The 22202-nt window shown below is 39.4% G+C and overlaps 1 protein-coding gene across 7 annotated transcripts in view; it reads right to left on the bottom strand.

The window, feature by feature from the left end:
* Positions 1-22202, bottom strand: part of KDM4C (lysine demethylase 4C) — a 425827-nt gene that overhangs the window by 283123 nt on the left and 120502 nt on the right. For all 7 annotated transcript variants that reach the window (XR_004177866.1, XR_004177865.1, XM_009188789.4 and 4 more), the window contains 2 exons: positions 12028-12077; positions 3830-3933 (listed from right to left, as the gene is read on the bottom strand). Coding sequence is in view for 5 of the 7 variants with exons in the window: in XM_009188789.4 (XP_009187053.1) it covers positions 3830-3933; positions 12028-12077 (154 nt within the window). In the remaining 2 variants the exon portion in view is untranslated. The remainder of the gene's footprint in view (positions 1-3829; positions 3934-12027; positions 12078-22202) is intronic.

Here is a 22202-nt window from a genome sequence, read left to right as displayed (position 1 = left end):
TCTGATCTTAAAATGTTTCTAACCCAGCACCCAATAGGATGGACTCCTCATATCTTTAAATTCTTTAAGTTGCTGCAAAGTAATATAAAAATACTCATAGGATTTGGCCACTGAAGCAATGTTTCTCCTTGACACATATTGTCAAAGTATTTAGCAAATGCTGTATGTTCACATTCAGAGCCTGTATTCTCTGCTAGCTCTGATAATAAAAGTTGTAAAACCACACTTTTAATTATCCTACTGACTCTAATACAATTTATATTTTGAGATATAATGTACATATAATAAAACGCTCAGATAATAAATGTACAGTTTGATCAGTTTTGACAAATGCATATACCCATATATCCCATGCCCCTATTATTTTCTTTTTTTTATGATAAAAATCCAAGGAAGAAATACATTTATTAAATATATCAACCTCAGAAAATTACTTATCTCTGGGAGGGAGAAGACACTGAAATAGTAATAGCGACATTTGTAGTATTTTGTTTCTTTGGACAAATATCAGTATCTACATATAGCGTTTTTTTAAAGTATTTTATTTTCAGTAACAACTTTATTGAAATGTAATTCACATACCATACAATTCACTCATTTCAAGTGTATAATTTGCTGGGTTTTAGTATATCACAAAGTTATGCAACTATCACCACAATTAATTTTAGAACATTTTATCACCTCAAAAAGAAACCCCCTCACCCTTTAGCTGTCATCCCCAAGCCCCTCATTCATCCCAGCCCTAAAAAAAACCCTGATTTTCTGTTTCTACAGATCTGTTATTTTGGACATTTAATATTAATAGAATCATATAATTTGTGATCTTTTGTTACTGAATTCTTCCACTTAGCATAAACTTTTCAAAGTTCACCTAGGTTGTAGCATGTATCTGTACTTCACTCCCTTTTATGGCTGAATAATCTTCCATTATATAAAATATATCACATTTGTTCATTCATCAGCCAATAGACATTTGGTCATTTCCACTCTGGGCACTAGGAATAATGGTGCTATGGATAATTGTCCACGCCCCTATTATTTTCATCACCCAAGAGTGCTCCCTCATTCCTATCCTAGACCACCCCCAGCCCATCCCCTACTCCCACCTCAGGGATAATCACTCCTCTGATACCTCTCACCACTGATTAGCTTTGCCATGTTATGGATGCTAAAATGGTACTGGAGACAGGGGAGAGTATTCTTTTTCCCAACAATTCTGAAATGTAACTCGTAACACCATTGTCCCCTGCCAAAGAAACCCCAGATGATGTTCTGCTACAATGAGCTCAGTTGTCACCTGGCAGCAGACACAGGCTTACCAGTGCCCAGCACGGTTCTAGCTCCATTATCTGAGCCATGTGAGAACATAACCCAGCTCTCTCCTGTCCTGGTCTCACTGAATCTAATTAATTATCTAGGTGCTTATTTCTTATACTACGTAATGAAACAAAACTCAACCTGCTCCCACATAAAGGTGACAGGAGGGGGAGGACTGCTGCCACTGGAATAAGAAAACTACTTTTCCTGCTCCATGGAATCCTACCTACAAACCTTCTCTACCCTACCTAAAAAATCCTGCTCATGCCATGACTTAAAAAAAAAAAAGCACCTGTTCCACAGAATGCAACTCTAAATTTGAGACCCCTGTCATTTCCAAAAACAGGTCAGTCCCAATCTCATACCACAAAAGAAGCTGAAGAAAAGAGTGGATATAATCTAAATGCAGACGTCAGCTGTTTATTACACTTATGTTTTTCATACATATGTATGAATACGGCAAATGCAATGAAAGAAGGAAAAAATGTAATCCAACTGAGACATTATTACCTACAGGAAGAGGGCTGAGTTGAAGAGGAAGAGTACATTACTATGTAACATATACTACCCAAAGCTCTGTCTACAGATTGTCTTTCTCATCACAACAACCCTATTAAGTAGTCACTATTTTTATCCCCATTTTACAGTTAAAGAAACTAAAGCTCAGAAAAATTACGTGATTTAATCAGGTATGAACTCAGGAGGTTTAATGCTGTAGCCTGTGCTACCATTTTGCTGCCCTATCACATGTCACGTTATCATCAGCAGGGAAATGTGCTCCTTGAGGAATACAGTGTCATGACAGGCCCTGTACTGAGATAGAAACGGGAAGTGACAGAATTTCATATGAGGAAGTGCCACTGCCAATCAACCCTCAAAGCCACTAGTGTTTCACCATTTCAGGACTTAAATTTATCTTGCCACTTTCCACAGAAGCCATCCACAAAACACCAGATGAGAGCCCGATGCCTCCAGTGATCTACCACGTAGTACTGGTAGACAGCTGCAGCCTAGAAAGAGGGTGCCGGCCACCTCTAGAAAAGAGGTCCAAGCTCCAGAGGCCTCCATCCTGGGGAAAGGGAGCCAACCCCACAGCCCTGCTGCTTCACATAACTTCTCTTCACGTATCAGCCCTAAGCTACCACTAACACCTAACACCAGCCCCAAAGGAACAGAGAAGGATTTTGTGTCTCTGGGGATACTGTTGCACTCCTTCACATCTACCTTGTAATATTCCAACTTAAGTAAAAGTACCTAATGAAGCTGATGCCAACTACTTAAAAGAAGCACTGGATGATGATGTGTCTGAGACTCACAAAAGCCTGGTGCCCAGGTGTCTGCAGACAGGACAAAGCCCCGCAGCCACAGCGGCCCCTCTGAGTGGCACAGCCTGTGCCCTCTGTCCCCCACAGTTCTGCAGCCCATCCCCAGTGCCTCCCTACACCCGCAGGCAGCCCCCACGGTGCACATCTCGGAGGCACGATTTTTTAATGGTAAAAACGTGTGAGTAAACCAGTGATGAGCACACGTTCCCAAAAGCAAGCATATCTTGTGCGTGACTGCTGCATAGACAGTTTAGGAGGGAGCAGGGAATCACCTCAAGCTGAAGAATGAATCCCGGCACTTGGAAAAGTTCTACTTTGAACAAATCCCTCCTCCCACACACACACACACACACACACACACACACAGAAGGCCACAGTAAGAACCCACAATGAAGAAAATGTAAAGATTTAGTCACAAGCGAAAAGTTTCCAAGACGGAAAACAGCAAGGATTATGGGAAGAAAAGTCAAATAAAAAACACAGAAGGAAGAGCTATTTTTTAATGTTTCTGCAAGTAGCTAAGTACTTAATCCTCCCGAGACTCAGAGGGAGCTTTTATTTATCTGGTCAAAACCTTTTTTCATTTCAGCTGCTTCACATAAAAATGTTCAGGCTCTGCAATAATTCTGACCCAGTAACCACCCATAGATACAAAGAATGCGAGATCCAGCATCTACTGAGTTTTATAGAACCTAATCTTCAGAAAACTCGCAGAAGCAATATCAGATTATTAAATCATCAGGCAATTTTATCCATAATGAAATCTCAATTGTATTATGTCTAAATGTGTTTAGAAGCAACATAGTGCTACCATAGTCATGGATTCTAACCAACCCATTGCTAATAATTGCTTTGAATTTCTTAGAAAATAGATCACATATACATAAGTTATGTTGCTCATAAAAAAGATTTTAATATAGAAGTGCTTCCTCTTATTTTATAGAATGTGCTACATTTTATTTTCAGTATAAGTGAACTATAGCAACATGACATCTCTAGTAAATATATCTGAAATAAAATTAATTTCTAATTAGGATTTAGATAAATAATTGATATGCTATAAAACATAAATTTGAATTTCTCTACCCACATCCTAAAAATTCTACTTGAAGTTAAAGATACATTATCTCTTAAATACAAATCCTACACAAACAAAATTAATTTGTGTAAGATGAATACTAATATACCTTGTCGAAGGGAATACCGTATTTCTTCAATACTGACGGAGAAATCAAAGTCATCTTGTGGCGAAGAAATGCATCACACCCTTGGGAGCTGCTTGGGAAAAAACCTAAAAAGAAACAATAAATGTAAGTGGCATTGTGTCAATTAAGAGAAAATATCAGATAGGATTTTCAATGTGTAAGTTCTAGTGTTCTTACTGTTTGACGTATGCAAGCATAGACCTCTTCCGCCAAAAAGCCCTTATACTAAAAATCAGAGTTAGAATTCTTAAAAATTAGAGGATACATCACCAAAGGTTGATCTTCTTTACAAACAGATTTACCATAAGTTGTTTTTGTAACCTGTAAAATTACTAAACTTTAGGAATAAATTTCAAATTGAAACAAATGTGGATTCAACCTATTATCTGATAAATGGAAAAAATATTTAGGGAAGTTAGAAAAGATAAATACGTGGGATGCTGGATCTGTAGCTAAAAATACAGGGAAAAAAACAAAAAAGGAAAGATAAGTATGCATTTTAACAGAAGAATATTTTAGACTCCTAGAGTTCATCATTCCTGAAGCATTCATCCCAATCCTCGGCACACAGCAGACAGAGTAGTTCCCCATCTTTGTTTCTTTTCTGATCAATCTGAAACTAATTGCTACTAATCTCCTGAATGAACTTCCCAGCCATCACCCATCAAATGTCTGAGAACCTGCCTGAACAGCCTGAATGGGAGAAGTGTTTTGGGGAGGCTTTTACATGAGGAAGTTAAACATACAGCAACCCTTTCATTCAACAGTATATTATACGCCAAGACAGAGTCAGTTTTCTCCATCACTGACTTCAAACCTGCAGTTCTGTCTGAGGCAGACTCTCATTAACTCAGTGATGCAAGCTGGAGGAAAATGAACATGCCTGATGTACTGCTCACACCTTCCTCACTCAGAGGGAAGGGAGTCGTGCTGAAAGAATTGGAAAAACAAGAAGACAACAAGAAACAAGGAAAAGACATGGAGGTAGACATGGAGGAAAAGTCATGGAGGTAGAACACAGCAGGAAGACAGAAGGCACCAGGAAGGCACATGCAATGTGTATGAGTGACAGGAAGAGGAGCAGATGCTGTCTGACTCCTCCACCACCAAAATGAGGGGTGGACCTGCTGGAAATGTGACATCTAATTCTGTGGATCTCTCTATGCAAACAACTCAAGAACGTGACCAATTTGGCCAGGTACGGTGACTCACGCCTGTAATCCCACCACTTTGGGAAGCCAAGGTGGGCGGATCACTTAAGGCCAGGAGTTTGGGACGAGTCTAACATAGCAAAACCCTGTTTCTACTAAAAAATACAGGCCAAGTGTGGTGGCTCATGCCTGTAATCCCAACACTTTGGGAGGCCGAGACAGGCAGATCACAAGGTCAGGAGTTCGAGACTAGCCTGACTACCATGGTAAAACCCCGTCTCTACTACAAATACAAAAAAAATTAGCCAGGCATGGTGACACACACCTATAGTCCCAGCTACTCAGGAGGCTGAGGCAGGAGAATCGCTTGAACCCCGGAGGCAGAAGTTGCAGTGAGCCGAGATCACGCCACTGCACTCCAGCCTGGATGACAGAGTAAGACTCCCTCTCAAAAAAAAAAAATTAGGCAGGCATGGTGGTGCATGGCTACAGCTAGCTGCTCAGGAGGCTAAGGCATGAGATTTGCTTGAACCCAGGAGGCAAGGGTTACAGCGAACTGAGACTGCACCAGTGCACTCTAGCCTGGGCAACAGAGGAGGGAGGGAGGGAGGGAGGGAGGAAGGAAGAAAGGAAGGAAGGAAGGGAGGGAAGGAGGGAGGGAAGGAGGGAAGGGGGGGGAGGGAGGGAGGGAGGGAGGGAGGGAGGAAGGAAGGAAGGAGTAAAACATGAGAAATGTTAATTCTTTACAATATTAATAGCAATAAGAAGCATAGTTTTGCCATATATGTCTCTTAATAATGCAGCCTAGAGTTCATCATTCCTGAAGCACTCATCCCAATCCTCAGCACACAGCAGACAGAGTAGTTCCCCACCTTTGTTTCTTAATAATGCAACACAAAATAAAACACTGATGAGTGGAGGAAAAGTAACACACTAACATAATGGCCATGTCCATACAACAAGATGTTGTAAGTCCTACACACAGAGAAGGGCACCAATGGGCAGTCCCCAAATGCACAATCCATGGGAACGTTTTTATAAACAATTCAAATGGATCTATCAAACTTCTCAAATCTGTAACTTTCTGCAACACTAGATGAATTAAGTTTTAAATTAAAATCAGTGAAGAAAGAAGTATCTATTCCATTTTCTTTTGATAAGGATTTGTAATCAGGTCCTGAACAATGTGGTGACTGGTCATAAGCTAATTTAAATTGGAAAACCACTGAAGGAACGTAATTTGCAGTGTATTAAGAACTTCATATTGGTTCAGAGTTTTTATTTACAATATGCTATCAGAATTATATTTTACACAGTCCTGAAAAACACTTCATAAACAACACATCTTATGTACAAAGCATGTGCCTTAAAATGAATTTTACCTCAAAGTATCTGCAGGGGCTACACGGTTCATACTCACTCTCACTCCATAGTCTATAAAACATGGTCAATTCTTTGCCATACTAAAGTCAACTGCCTTTTTTTTTTTTTTTTTTTTTTTTTGGTCTTTTTTAAGATATTATACAGGATCAGGATCAAGCAAGCAAAGATGGTCTTTGGAATCATTCTTCCAAACCAAATAATAAGTTAGAGGGATGGAAGGCTAGGATAATAAAGAGCTTGTATTCCAGAGACCCCAACAGAGCCCTAAAAGCAATCCACAATAACTTTTCCTAAGAACACCAAAGTGCTGCTGAGAGTTCTGCAACACAGAGAAGTGTGTAGGATCCCATAAGATCTCTCAAAGATCACATGCTATACCCATCCAAAGGATGTTTCACATTCAATGTAAAAGTGAGCACGTGTGAAAAGCATTATTCTAAGTGAAAAAAAGCAAAAAAACAAGTCTACACATAGTATGATTTCACTTACATGACACTCTAGAAAAGGTAAAACAATAGGGACAGAAACTAGGGAAACCAGTGGGTGCCAGCAAAGGGAAGAGCAGTTAAGTACAAAGAGGTGTGAGGGAACTTTTTTGGGGTACTAGAAATGTTTCTAATCATGTGGTTTATTAGTTACACCACTGTAGACCTTTGTCAAAACTCAATGAGCTCTATTCTTAAAATAAGTGAATTTTACTGTAGATTTTACCTGAATAAAACTGACTCAAAAAAATCATTAAATATTTTGAAACTATTTTTGAAATAGAGTAGATGTGTTCTAAAAATATGAAACAGGTGTGTTCCTTCCTTCAAATGAAAAGTTCTCCATACTGTCAACTGGTTTATATTTTATAATGTATTTGCTATTGCTAAGAAATTATTTTTAAATCCCAATCTTTTATGATTCAAATACAAACACACACTATAGTATTAAATCACCAAAAATTTCAGCCTTGAGAAAAGATTTCAAGATCAAAACTTAGTGACTTTTCTATGGGTATACAAACACTAATTTGGCAAAGATGAGGACAGCTGTTAACTTCTTAGGAAAGGGGAGAGAAAGACAGGGAACAAAGGAGGAAGGAAGGGAAGAGAAATCAAACATGTAGATCTATTTCCAAACTAGTAAAAAATTTTTATTGACAATTTTGATAATTTAAATTTGCCCCAAGTATGCATTGATGAAGTTTTATCACGGTTATATATGACCGGGATGAGACCTGAAAAATATATTAACCATATAAACAAATGCTAAGGAAAAGAATACAACAAATGGATACAGAAAATTGGTTCAGTGGAAAACGCTTTCAGAAACAGACGTACAGTATTTGATTTACACATGAAATTTCTTGGCAAGCTTATTTATGAAAAGAACCAATGACCTACATTATATGGGGAGAAACCTAGTAACATTTACCCACATCTCTACTTGAGAGATTTACACGAGAGGCACATACTACATTTGGCCTCTTGGTACTTCCTATCATTCATGGAGTGGTTACTCAGGACTGGATAGAAAATTATCACTTCCCAGGCCTCACTCAACCCTAACGTCCCATAATCCATCAACATCTCTACTGCAGGACTCTCCAGGAGGAGTGCCAGGAGAACTTCATACTGATCTTGGGATAGAGAAGAATGGCGCTTTTCCTAAGCAAATGGCTTGTTTTAATCTCCTAGACATGGTGTGCATTGTGTAATGGGCAAGTTTTTTCCATTTCAAGATAATCAGCAGAAAACCTAGAGTTAAAATTTCCACCCAATTTAACTGGTATGTGTATCATTAAATGCATGGTTTTTTTATTGCATTCCTGAGACCACTTTATTTCAGCTCTCACTTCCCATCCCCTTGAAACGTCACATAGATAACCTACACACAAGTCACCAAGGACTCCCCAAGCCAAGAACATTGGGATCAAACAGGTCAGAGTTAAACTAACCAGGATTCTTCTGGCTCTGCCTCTGCCCAGCCCCATCCGTACCCTCAAATCATAGAAATCTTCATTTCCACAAAATTCCTCCCTACTTACTAGTTGGCATTCATTTCCTGAATTCTTCCTCTCCATTCTCAGTTAAGAGAAGGAAACTAAAAGTCTTTCACTCACATATGAATTATGCTATCTGGGTGTATTTCATGTATTATTGTCCAATGTCTAAAACCCTACTAGGAACATGGCTGGATATAAATTATCCAATTACATTTAAATACAGACAGTGATATCACTGACATTAAATTATTAAGAAATTAAGTTTACCAACTATTTCTCTACTCATAGTGAAACCCAGCTGACAGACAAAAATAAACATACCCTGACCTGCCACACACTGATCTCCATGCCTAAGGCATGAGTGAGGCATGAAGGCAGAGGATATATCACTGGTCTTTTGCATTTTTTATGGCTTACAGGGCACTTTAAAATTGATTATTTGTAATCAGAGGTATTTTATTTATAAGCCTTTCAAAACTAGACATTTTAATATAATATTTCAGACTATCAGCTAAGTGAATGCTTAAGGGAACAATATTTACCATTTTGAGAGCTAATAAAAGTACATTTTCCTAATTCCACGAGAGAGGTATGAGAGCAGGTTAATTTAGAATCTGGTCATAAAATTAAAATGATTTATTTATTGCTGCTCTTCTATTCTCTTGACAGCAGAGGCTCATAATCTTTTTTGGGCCAAACCATCTCAGGGGATTTGATGATGGCATTCCCAGAAATCTACATATATGTCCAATTTTGAATACAATTTCAAAGAGTTCATAGAATGCCTATCTGCATCCCACCCATAGACCTTTATCTACCCCTTGGCACAGGCATCCCTGCAAATCGGGCTGTGACCTTCTATTCCACAGGATTAAAATCAAGATTACTAGTCATTAAAAATATTCTACATCGTGCGTGCACGTGCACACACACACACACACACACACACACAAATGCTTAAAAGCATGAACTAAACTAACCCTTGGTAGCAATGTTTCTTCTATTCCCTTTTGCTGAATACTGCTTTTTTAATAAGGTAACAAAATCAAAACATTTGTTTCAAGTAAATATAAGGATCTAAAAGAATTGACTCACTTCCACTATACTATTCTTTGAAATAAGTTTCCTCCTAATCATTCACACTTTCAAAACTGGCTGCACAAAGTCCTAAATCACATATTTTGGCCAAGTAACCAAAATTTTCAAAGTAAATCCTTTTCAGCTTTTTTAAAATAATAGCATTTTATTCCCAATAAAGGACAAATGAAATACTACTTTCCACAAAAATCTGCAGACTTTCTCAATTTACCTTAATCTATATTTTGCTTAATGTAATATAACAGCAATATTACCTTTTTTCTAAAATAGGTGAGATTTAGACATTTTAAAAACTGAAAATCTTCCAAACTGTCATTCATGATTTAACATTATACCTCCCTTCTCCTCCATATTTGCAATCCAATTGTATCAAATCAAAAATTAGAAAGAACGCAATGGCATTACAGATGACTATAACAAGTATAAAAATTGTAACAATTCACTTGAGATTTTTTATTACATTTCTGTCTACATAATATTGGGGAAAACCTGTATAAATGAGAAAGCAGCTGAAGGGCAAAATCAAACTCCTGGCTTTATTAGATGCAGGCCTAATGTCTTTCAGATAAAATATTTGTAGGTGCCACAGTCAATCAAGATTTCAATAGAAACCAAAGATGAAAGCATTCACGCATAAAAGGCAAGTGTGATAATTATGATGCACAGACAAGATAATGGAAAATATCTGAGCCTACTTTTCATTTTATGTATCAAGTGTTGCTATGAGCTAGATATTCTATAATACTCCATCATTCACACAGCATTATTTTATCATTTTAATTATTTAGCAGAATTCAATTAATTTGGCTGGCATCTGGTCAGCAGATACAAATCCTTCACTATCTTGTAGGGTCTTTTCCCTGCTTTATTTCCCAAAATATTGCTGCAAAACAGTTTTGAATAAACAGCCAATTGATTTCAAGTTCTTGTTCATCCTTCAAATTCATTAACCTCTTACTGATTAAACAAACGGTAACCATTTTCTGGAATGTCATTTTCAGACAGTTTACTTCAAAGCATTAGAAGTTTGTATCAGAAATTTTAATCTGTGACTCAATATTGCCAGGTTTACATCGGCTTCATTTTAAAAGTTCTCTGGTAGGAAGATTATTAGAAAATGGTGGAATAATTTTACTACAGAAGAAGATACTTGAGTATATAGTGTTAACACATAGTTCACTGCCTATGTAGTTAAGGGTTATGGTAATCATCTTATAATCTATTATCCAAAATCTATTCATGAAAACAGTCCCTAACAAAGTTCAAGATTACATCAATCTTTATTATTACTATAATGTATTACATTTCTAAAAAGACGCTTTATAGTTATTAGCCTGACAAAATTATAATAATGCTTCTTAAAATGCAATACTATAACTGTTCCTTCTAATACTCTTCTGTAATTTAGGGGAAAGTAACCTTTAGGTGCCATTAACAGTTTCTGTTAAAAACTGTCAAGTCAAGGAATGAGGTTTCTCAGTGTCTCCATTTCATTATTAATTGAAAGCACATATAAGGCAGGAACAAAATTCTTTTCCTAATAAAAGGCAAATCTAACGCACCAATGAAACTTAGACCTGCACTGGACTAAAAGAGCACTGCTCGCTGAGGACTCAATCCTGGATAAAGGCAGAAGGCCTTGCTCCTCAGTTGCCACTCAAATGGAACTCCACTTTTCCCTGGAAATAATTCACTACCAGCCTACGTCTTCTTTCGGGACGGGTGGCTAGCAAAACAGAAAATAAGGATGGCAGGGGGTGAATGTGACTCTGCTTCCCATACATAAGCAGATGAGGGCAAGGCTGCCTGGCGTATCTTTAAAAACAAGGAGGAAGGAGGAAGGTGGCTGCTTGCACTGGCATTGTCTGCACACACAAAAGCAGGCACAGGACCATCAATAGAGGTCCAGAAAAGTTCTTTAGTCTGGCCCTTATAAAGAAGCAGCAGGCCATGAAAAATAAAAATTCAACCTGCAGTAAAGTAAGTTTAATTTTGCCAGTCCAAAAAGGCCCAAAATCTCGTGTATTGTTACTCAGAGCCATTCACCTTCATACTTCCATAAGGGCACACTCCCAGTCCCAGTGGGCCACGGAAGAACTGGGTGTCGGCAGTGACATAACCCTTGGGGGAAACAGTAGATCAAAAGAAAAAGTAGTCATGAAACAACCGTACCCCAAGATGCAGCAACAATACTGTCTGGAAGAATGAAACTTAATTTAAGAAAAAATTACTGGCACAATGATGTCAAATACATTACATTAAAAACCATTTTTTCAGAAACAACCAAAACAGATTAAGGGCAATCACTTGATGAAATACTAAACAGTCAACCAAAATAACCATGATGATAATGCAACAGGGAAAAAATAATATTCACAAACTAACGTGAAAAAATTTAAAATTGTTCAATTAAAAAAAAAAACATGTAGAAGTCAACAACTTGAATAGAATAAAACCAACAGAGTAACGGTCTATATTGTAAAAAGTACCTCAAAAACAAAGAACCTACAAAACACAGAAACATATAAAACACAGAAAACAAAGAAAGCAAGTTTTACCTTGAGCTAGTCTTTCAAGTCGTTTTCCATGCTCTGGAGGTATAGCATACCTAAAATTTTAAACACAAATAAAAATTTTAGGTTTATAATTTTTCAGCTAGTAGCCTAAGGATATCTATTCCTAAATAATATCACATAAAAGAAATTCAACACGAAACTCCACTTAGATGAACTGAGTAGAGATTAGAAAGCCAATCACAGAATCATATCCCTTAGACAACGAACAGAAGAAAAATATGCTTACAAATTACCAATTTCAATGTCACAACTCATCGTGCCAACCATATTTTACAAACTAGGGAACAAAGGCCCAAGGTAGGTAAACTGCTCAGCAACAAGATAGCTAGTCACAACCTAGAGACCCTCTGCCAGCTCTCATAGCACTGCAGCACTCTAGGGTTGTTTTTGGTTGTATGTTTTTTGTTTTGTGGTTGGTTGATTTTGGCTTTTGTTTTTAAGAAAATCTGGGTTGCTCTCTTTTTAAATTTTAAAATATTTTTATTGACAAGCAGAACAGAACATAAAATTATTACACCAACACTTATATTTTCACCAAATGTTACTAAAAACACTGTAATTTTCAAACAGACTTTAAGCAAAAGATTATCAGCCTTAAAAAAAGTTTGTATTCATTTCATAATTATGTGACTTTAAAAATCTTGATTATAATAAAAAGTTTTCACCCTTAAAGAACAGAAATACTCATTTCTAGTTCCATAGTTATTTTTACTATGGCCTTGCTAAGAAATTTTAAAACAACAATCCCATAATATCCTATATAAATACTAAATTGTATAGGCATTTTAATGAGAAAATGTATGGATATTAACAATAAATCTGAATAATCATTCCATGTTTTACATATAAACTATACTTTGGAAGACCTCTATTTGCTGTAGTTACTAGCTCAATATATATTTAGTACAAGTTATTTCTTACTAAAGTAACTTAACTAATTGTACTTAACACAACACTTGGTTTCATTTAATGCTACTGATAACATATGCAAAACTTAATTGGATCCGATGTAACTAGGCAATTCACTAAAAGAAAATTCAATCATATATCCTGTTGCTTAAGGCACTGCTAATGAAATTATTCCAACTGAAATGGGAAGATAAAATTTTAGCATAGCTACATGACGATCACTCAATGTATATTTTCGCCACTTCTTACCAGTTCTTAATTCCTTGCTTACATCACAAATATACCCAGAAAAGGGGTGTGGGTGGTGTAGGTGTGGGGGTGGGGGTGTGTCCATTCCAAACAAGACAGTCAACCTTCCTCAACTCATCACGCACACACATACAAACACACACACACACACACACACACACACGTAATATGAATATGCCTGCCAACAAAAGGTAGGATATGGAGGTATTTATATAAGCAGATTCATTTTTCTGAAAAATTGGTAAGGTTAAAGCTCCTCAATCTAAAGTTCAACCATCTGCTCAAAGAAAATGTAGCTACCCTCATCTGCAGAAAGGAGGAAAAAGGAAGGCAAGATAGCTCTACCCCTACTCTGATCCTCAGTTTACTCCTAGGATCCGAATCATACCAATTCAATCTCCTCATTCCTCTCCTCCCAGCTGGGCTTACTGGCCTATTATTTTCTACAAGTATTTCTCAGGTGCAGTTATTCCTGCCTTAGCCAAATGATCTAATTAGTTCTACTTTTCTTCTTTTAGATGGAAGACAGTGTCTCAATTTCTTTTCATAATCTATAAAGATCAAGTTCATTTTAAAATCATAACTATTAATAAAATTCTTACAGTTAACCAACTATTGCTATAGTTTAATAGCTTCAGAAATAATCGAAGGATGAAAACTTGCTTCCAATCACAGCCCCGTACACAGGAAGACATGTAATATTTCCCAAGTAGAACTAAATCCTCACAATGAAAGCCATACTGTGGTAATATCCAGCGAAGCACAACTAGACAAAAATGCCTTCAAGAAAAGGTCACTCTCCTTCCCTGCCTTAGTCATTAACTTGCTCAGAGTGAACCTACTCATCTCCATGCTTATCCCTGTGAAATATTTTGCATGCTTCTCTCTTCTGTTATCAATGCTATGCTTTGTGGCGTAGTACTTAAATAATGACATAGCTATGCAATGTTTCGTATACAAATAACTTTAAAAGTTCCCTGAATGAGCCCAATACCCTGCCCGAGGGTCTGACAAAGGACAGTCTGAAGATAAGTAATAATGCTAATAAAACTGGAATGTAATCATCAGATTTTTCTGTTTTTAATGTTTCCACATAATAAAGGAACTAGGAAAGACTAATTTTAAATTTTTAGAAATTCAACCAAGAGCCAAATCATTGTTCTTGCCATGAACAGTAAAATCAGAGCACTACCCTACTCAGCAGTCAAGAAGCAATATGCCTCCACGTACCATCTTGACAACCCCAAAATCTTGCTCAAAAGATACTACTATTCTTGCAGAACACACATCCCTCAGGGATGCAGTACCCAGCGTACTCTGAAAAAAGCTCCCTAGGTGATTCTGACAGGGCAGTACATTATGATGAATGAACGAAAGAATGGGGTGATTTCTAATTACCATATCTAAGAATCTTTGCTTGGTCCTGACTCCCCATAACCTTCCTGATGTCAGATGATGGATTTGTGTATGCCATGCTTTTTTATATTTTTCCTTCAGGTTTTTTTTTTTTTTCCAGTAATACCACAATGAATGGCCCAAGTCAGAATTCTAAACAAAAGCTTCACATAGCACTTTCAAACCTGCAGTCAATGTGTGTAGGCTGACAGACAGCCCTTGCCTATAAGAAGGTGGGCACCTGGCTTCAGGGGCACTCAGTCACATTGCATTTGAGCACCAGACTCACTGTCTTCTCTGCAACAGCACCCCTGCTAACCCTACACCATGGCACTACCTTGATGGGCAACTGCAGCAATTTGAAGCCAAACACAACTCTAATCTGTTTCAAAGCATGCCATGAGAAGAGAGAGAAAGAAAGGAAAGACAACAAAACAGCAAAGTGCATATGTTTTCATGTGTTTTCCAGCAACCAGCCTCCTCTGATAGAGGGGAACCCACATTCGACAAGAACTGGAAAGCAACATCTAAGAGACATTGCACAAGCCGCTTCACAACTGTCAGACCTCGTCTACCTCACAGAACAACGTGGAACAGATCGGCTGAGTCATATTTAGGAGCTCATTATTAAATGACGGCTAAATCACTTCTTGGCCTTTTGGCTAAGATCAAGTGTAAATGATGGCTACAAGGCAATGAGGTGAGCCTGACTTGCTGCCCCCCACAGCCAATAAACTTGAGAAAATGTTCAAAAAATATCAGTTCAAACAATCCTAACATCAAGGGTCAGACAGGCACATAAAAGGCTGATTACAATTTGAAAGATCCCAGGAAAGCACAGTACCTTTTTGCAACCCATTGGAATATCCAAAACTCAACCCTCTAGCAGCCTGACGATCAGGCCCTATATTCTCTTTCTCTACTGCACCATCACAGCCCTGAGCAAATGCAGGATACTCAGATCACTGGGTGGTTGAGTCATTCGGATTACTGTCCCAAAATTTTCCTTTATGATAGATGTGCTGCTAGTAAGAATCACTTTAAAACAAACTAATTCAATTCAGGAGATAGTTGCTGAGCACCTGCCACATCTAAAGCATTGCAGTTCAAAGAACTCAAGGCATTTTCCATGTAAGTAGCGGGGGTAGAGACACATACAGATATCGCTAAGACCTATCACAGTGAAGCCTAGATTGTGGCACGTGGACCTCAGCAACATCAAGTGACCAGGCACACGTACTATCATGTGGCAGTTAGTGTGAATAAGAGGAGGGTAAAAGAGAAGGGAAGACCTCCGATTTCTCAAAACACCCAAAGTTATCGCCACTAGGGATGAACTCTAATGCCTCAACTCTGGGACACTTCTCTTACATCTGAAATAAGTATCATTACCTACTTACATTTCTAAGATAACTTCATAGTTCTATCTACCAGGTACCAGGACAAAATTAGTCTTCCTGTCCTAAACAGGAATAAGATACAGCAAAACACCCACTCCTCTTTCCAAGCTCAGCTCAAGACCCCCCAAAGAGAACTCCCACTCCCTCTCTTGCTGTATCAACAATCCCACATGCAGGCGTCCACCGTGGCACTCAGAATACATGTGTATGTCTACCTTCCTGCCTCCCTGCTATCCTATCTCAGCTCCCTAAGAGGAAGAGTCTATGGCTTTCTCCCGGAATACAGCACCAGAAGAACAGATATTCTGTGTTTGCTGACTTGTACTACTCTCAAATGATAAACCATATTCCTGCTCCTCCAAGATGGAAGTCCTGGAGAAGAGGAAGGAAAGAGAAGATGAAAAAATCATGAAAGCAGAAAATGGGAAGGAAGACTATGTTAGCAAACCTCATTTCCTGACTGTAGGGTCAGCCTGGCCTGCTCAGGACTAACTGCTGCCATCCTCAACTTCCAGATCCAATCAAACGTCTACTTCAATCAAACTCCCAAGACTTAAGTGTCTCCCAGGATCAACTTTTTTTTTTTTTTTAATGTAGAGATGAGGGTTTCACTATGTTGCCCAAGCTGGTCTCACAAACACCTGGGCTCAAGTGATCCTCCCATCTCTGCCTCCCAAAGTGCTGGGATAACAGGCCACCATGAGCCATCAGCCACTGTGCCAGTCTACATTTTCACTATAGCATGGTCTCCCTATGCTTCATCCTTGCCTTCTCTTCATTCCTCCTGGGACTTACCCAGAGCTACGCTGCCTACAAACTCCATAGGCTGTGACAGATGACATGTGCTCAAGATAGACTGGGCAGGCTTGGGGCTCTGAAATTCCACATAAACCACTTTCCCAGAAAAATGTCATCTAATTCCTTTCTAAAATGAAAAATGAGTAATAAAGTTAAACAGCAACATGTTTGTACTTTATTAAAATATGCTAGTAGTCTTTACCTAAACAAGTTTTGAAAATCAGTATAAGTCACTGTCAGACAATAGCTGAAACAGAATGCCCTGAATGAGAGCAAATGATAGGAGGAAAAAAGTCCTTTAAAAAAACCCAGGGCTTTTAAGAGTTTTAAATCCTGCTGCTCTAATAACATCCAAGTGTTTATTAATTTCTGTTTAACCTACTATGGACATACCTCATTTTATTGCACTTTGTTGTGCTTTAAAGATGCTGCATTTTTACAAACTGAAGTTCTATGGCAATGCCGTGCTAAGTAAGCCTATCTGTGGCATTCTTCCAATAGCACATGCTCGCTTTGAATCTGTGTGTCACATTTTGGTAATTCTCACATTTCAATCTTTTTCATTATGATATCTGTTATGATGATCTGTCATCAGTGATCTTCGATGTTGCTACTGTGATTGTTAGGAGGCACCACAAACCATGCCCACATAAGTGGGTGAACATAATAAATGTGTGTGTTCTGACTGCTCCATTGGCTAGCTGATCCTGTCTCTCTCTCTCTCTCTCCTCGGGCTGCGCTGTTCCCTGAGACACAACAATACTGCAATTAAGCCACTAATAACCTTCCAGTAGCTTCTAAGTGTTCAAAAAAAAGAAGAGCCGCATGCCTCGCACTTTAAATCAAAAGCTAGAAATGATTTAGCATAGTAAGGAGGGCATTTTGAAAGCACAAACTGAAAATTAGGAATGCAAAGAAAAAGTTATTGAATAAAATTAAAAGTGCTACAACAGCAAACACAAGAATGATAAGAAAACAAAAAACACTCCAGATATGGAGAATGTTTGTATGGTCTGGATAGAAGATCAAACCAGCAACATTTCCTTAAACCAAATCCTAATCCAGAGCAAGGCCCTAACTCTCTTCAATTCCATGAGGACTGAGAGAGGTGAAGAAGCTGCAGAATAAAACTGGCCTCTAGCAACATGAGGTTTAAGGAAAGCCACTGTATCCATAAGAGAGAAGTACAAGGTGAAACAGCAAGTCCTGCTGATGTATTAATAGAAGTTGCTGCAAATTATGCAAATCTAGCTAAGATCATTCATGAAGGTGGCTACATTAAACAACAGATTTTCAATGTGGAGGAAACCTCCTTATACATACCAGAAGACGATGCCATCTAGACATACCAGAAGACGATGCCATCTAGAACTTACATAGATAGAGGAGTCAATGCCTGGCTTCAAAGCTTCTTTTTTTTTTTTTTTTTTTTTTGAGACGGAGTCTCGCTCTGTCGCCCAGGCTGGAGTGCAGTGGCCGGATCTCAGCTCACTGCAAGCTCTGCCTCCCGGGTTCACGCCATTCTCCGGCCTCAGCCTCCCGAGTAGCTGGGACTACAGGCGCCCGCCACCTCGCCTGGCTAGTTTTTTGTATTTCTTAATAGAGACGGGGTTTCACCGTGTTAGCCAGGATGGTCTCGATCTCCTGACCTCGTGATCCGCCCGTCTCGGCCTCCCAAAATGCTGGGATTACAGGCTTGAGCCACCGCGCCCGGCCGGCTTCAAAGCTTCAAAGGGACAGGTACGGTGGCTCACACCTGAAATTCCAACACTGTGGGAGGCCGAGGCAGGTGGATAACCTGAGTTCAGGAGCTCAAGACCAGCCTGGCCAACATGGTGAAACTACGTCTCTACTAAAAATACAAAAATTAGCCAGGTGTGGTGGTGCATGCCTGTAATCTCAGCTACTCGGGAGTCTGGGTGGGAGAATCACTTGAACCTAGGAGGTGGAGTGGTGCACGCCAGCAATCCCAACTACTCAGGAGGCTGAGGCAGGACAATCGCTTGAACCCAGGAGGCAGAGGCTGCAATGAGACGAGATTGCACCATTGCACTCCAGCCTGGGCCACAAGAGCGAAACTCTGTCTCCAAAAAAAAAAGCTTCAAAGGACAGGCACAACTCTCGTTAAAGGCGAATGCGAGGCCGGGCGCGGTGGCTCAAGCCTGTAATCCCAGCACTTTGGGAGGCCGAGACGGGCGGATCACAAGGTCAGGAGATCAAGACCATCCTGGCTAACACGGTGAAACCCCGTCTCTACTAAAAAATACAAAAATCTAGCCGAGCGAGGTGGCGGGCGCCTGTAGTCCCAGCTACTCGGGAGGCTGAGGCAGGAGAATGGCGTAAACCTGGGAGGCGGAGCTTGCAGTGAGCTGAGATCCGGCCACTGCACTCCAGCCTGGGCGACAGAGGGAGACTCCGCCTCAAAAAAAAAAAAAAAAAAAAGGCGAATGCAGCTGCTAACTTTAAATTACATCCAATGTTCATTTACCATTCTAAAAATCACAGGACCCTTAAGAATTATACTAAATCTACTTTGCCTGTGCTGTATTCAGGAGACCCATCTCACATGCAAAGACCCACACAGGCTCAAAACAAAGGGATGGAGGAATATTTATCAAGCAAATGGAAAGCAAAAGAAAAGCTAAGGATTGCAATCCTAGTCTCTGATAAAACAGACTTTAAACCAACAAAGATCAAAAAAGACGAAGAAGACATTACATAATGGTAAAGGGATCACTGCAACAAGAAGAGCTCACTAACCTAAATACATATGCATCCAATACAGGAGCACCCAGATTCATAAAGCAAGTTCTTAGAGACCTACAAAGAGACTTAGACTCCTACACAATAATAGTGGGAGACTTTAACACCCCACTGTTAATATTAGACAGATAAATGAGACAGAAAATTAACAAGGATATTCAGGACTCAAACTCAGCTCTGGACCAAGTGGACCTAACAGACATCTACATAACTACCCACCCCAAATCAACACCTCTTTATTTCTCGTCTTCTCTGCCAGTAACAAGTCCTATCCACTCTACAATCTCATAACCTTGTATCTATCTCCCAGCAGCATCACCCCAATTTCAACCTTTATCAGCCTTCGGCTAGACTATTGTCACTATTACAGTTTAAAAACCTTCATGCCTCACTGCCTGGCTTTCAAGACCCCCCCAGTTTAACTCCAGCCTTCTTAAATATGAACATTCCACTCCCTATAGGCTGGACTAAGAATTATTCCATCACTCACATAGGTGTCTACCTCACTCCTCCCCTCAAAACACCCCTCTCCATGTTTCAATTCACAACCTCTCAAACCCCACCCAGATTCCACCGCCTAGAAGCCTTCTTTGACCATTAAAAATCTCAGCCATCTCATCCCTTTTCTTCCTCCCAGAGCACTTCAATTGTATATTACGTACTATTATATACTACTTCCCAAAGCAAGATGCTGCTCAATGTGCATACATCATTTTTGTCTTGATAGGTCTCGAGTTCTATGAGGTAGAAAAAGCCTACCACCACCCAGACATTTTCACATATACTATCCATTTTTGTCTACCTTGTATAGTGCCTGCTCCACAGCCAGGCCCTAAATTATGGGCCACAGTTGCTCAATTATGTAGCTAATTCCAAATTCTTTGAGGATAAGAATGTACTTTGCACTTTTTTTGTATACTTTGAAAACCATCAAATAAAATGCCTACAATTATATATCCTCAAGTACCTAATGGTTTGTTAAAATTAATAATCGGCCGGGCGCGGTGGCTCAAGCCTGTAATCCCAGCACTTTGGGAGGCCGAGGCGGGTGGATCACGAGGTCAGGAGATCGAGACCATCCTGGCGAACATGGTGAAACCCCGCCTCTACTAAAAATACAAAAAAAAAAAAACTAGCCGGGCGTGGTGGCGGGCGCCTGTAGTCCCAGCTACTCGGAGGCTGAGGCGTGAGAATGGCGTGAACCCGGGAGGCGGAGCTTGCAGTGAGCTGAGGTCGCGCCACTGCACTCCAGCCTGGGTGACAGAGTGAGACTCCGTCTCAAAAAAAATAAATAAATAAAATAAAATAAAATAAAATTAATAATTATTCATTTAAGCTTTGGGACAGTACGGTTTTTCTTGATATATTCTGCATATTGCTAAAGTACTGCTAACACTAAAAAACTGAATCACTAATGAACTACGAACACACTAATTAGATATTTATAGGATTATGTTGCATTTAAAACTGAAGTCTTTTATAAATTTTTTTTAAGATTTATTTTGAAGGCCAAGGAAAGCAAAATTCCTCTAAACATATCTTCGGGTGATTTACTCAAAAATTAAACATAAACTGATATAGCCCTGTAGTTGTGATACAAACACTATCTTGAACTGAATGACATTAGGCCAACATTTCACAATAATAATAGGTAAATCTATACTTTTGAAAATCTACTTTCTCTAGTTCAAGTTTTCTCTAGGAACTGTCCTCTTTGTACTTCTTTCAAAATAATGCTCTGTCCACTTACTTCTCCGCGAGTACTCCTCAAAGACTAACTCCTACTTCTCAGATCACTCCCTCAAAACTCCCTATTGTCTTTCGGGAGCCCTCGGCTGTGTGTTTAGGAACAAATGGTTTCTGTTGTCCCACTGCCCAGACATCTGTCACAGGGCTGTTACAGGCAGCTGCCACAGGTCCGTCTGTTGCTCTCACCAACACAGGCTGCAGCACCTACAGACGGCCCAGCTTCCACTCACGTTGTGACATCCAGGACCACAGAGGAGAGAATTCCTTCCAGGCCCATGTCATGTTCTGGCAGGTCAGTCCTAAAACAAGCCTGTCCTATGCTCCCTGCACCTAACTAAGGCTGTGTGAAGTAGTCATTTCCTCCCTTATTTATGTTTCTGTTTTGCTCACAGTCATCCCCTGTGAATAAGAAAGCCCAGTCCCTCAAGGACAATTTTTTAATGGATAACAACCTCAAAATGATCCCCCTGGCCCCATTCCTGGCATAAGCTTGTGTGCCTGACTTGCCCTCTACCTTCACTAAAGTGTTCAAAAACACAGTGAAAAAGAAGAACTGACCAATAAATATGATTACAGCTCATCACAGCCATCATTTATTGAGCACTGATCACACACCAGAGCTTATGCTAAGATGCTGTAATACAAGTTCTACTACTACCTCCATTTAACTAATGAGGAAGCCAAAGCTTCCTTACAGGCATCTCTTCACTCAAGCAAGGTGATGACAGAGCTGACACCCAACCACAGACCTAACTCCAAAGTACAAGATTTACTCTCCAACTCATTTTCCAACACTGTTTCCCCAACAAGCACTATGAAGATATCAAAAGGAAAGAAGTGACAGGGTCCATCTGTCCCCCAAGGGAAAAACCCCCCTCTTACAATGAACAAGCA

The sequence above is a fragment of the Papio anubis genome, chromosome 13, assembly GCF_008728515.1.
Source record: "Papio anubis isolate 15944 chromosome 13, Panubis1.0, whole genome shotgun sequence".
Taxonomy (NCBI): domain Eukaryota; kingdom Metazoa; phylum Chordata; class Mammalia; order Primates; family Cercopithecidae; genus Papio; species Papio anubis.
The sequence above is the reverse complement of the archived record's forward strand: the minus strand, read 5'-3'. Positions and strand labels throughout refer to the sequence as shown.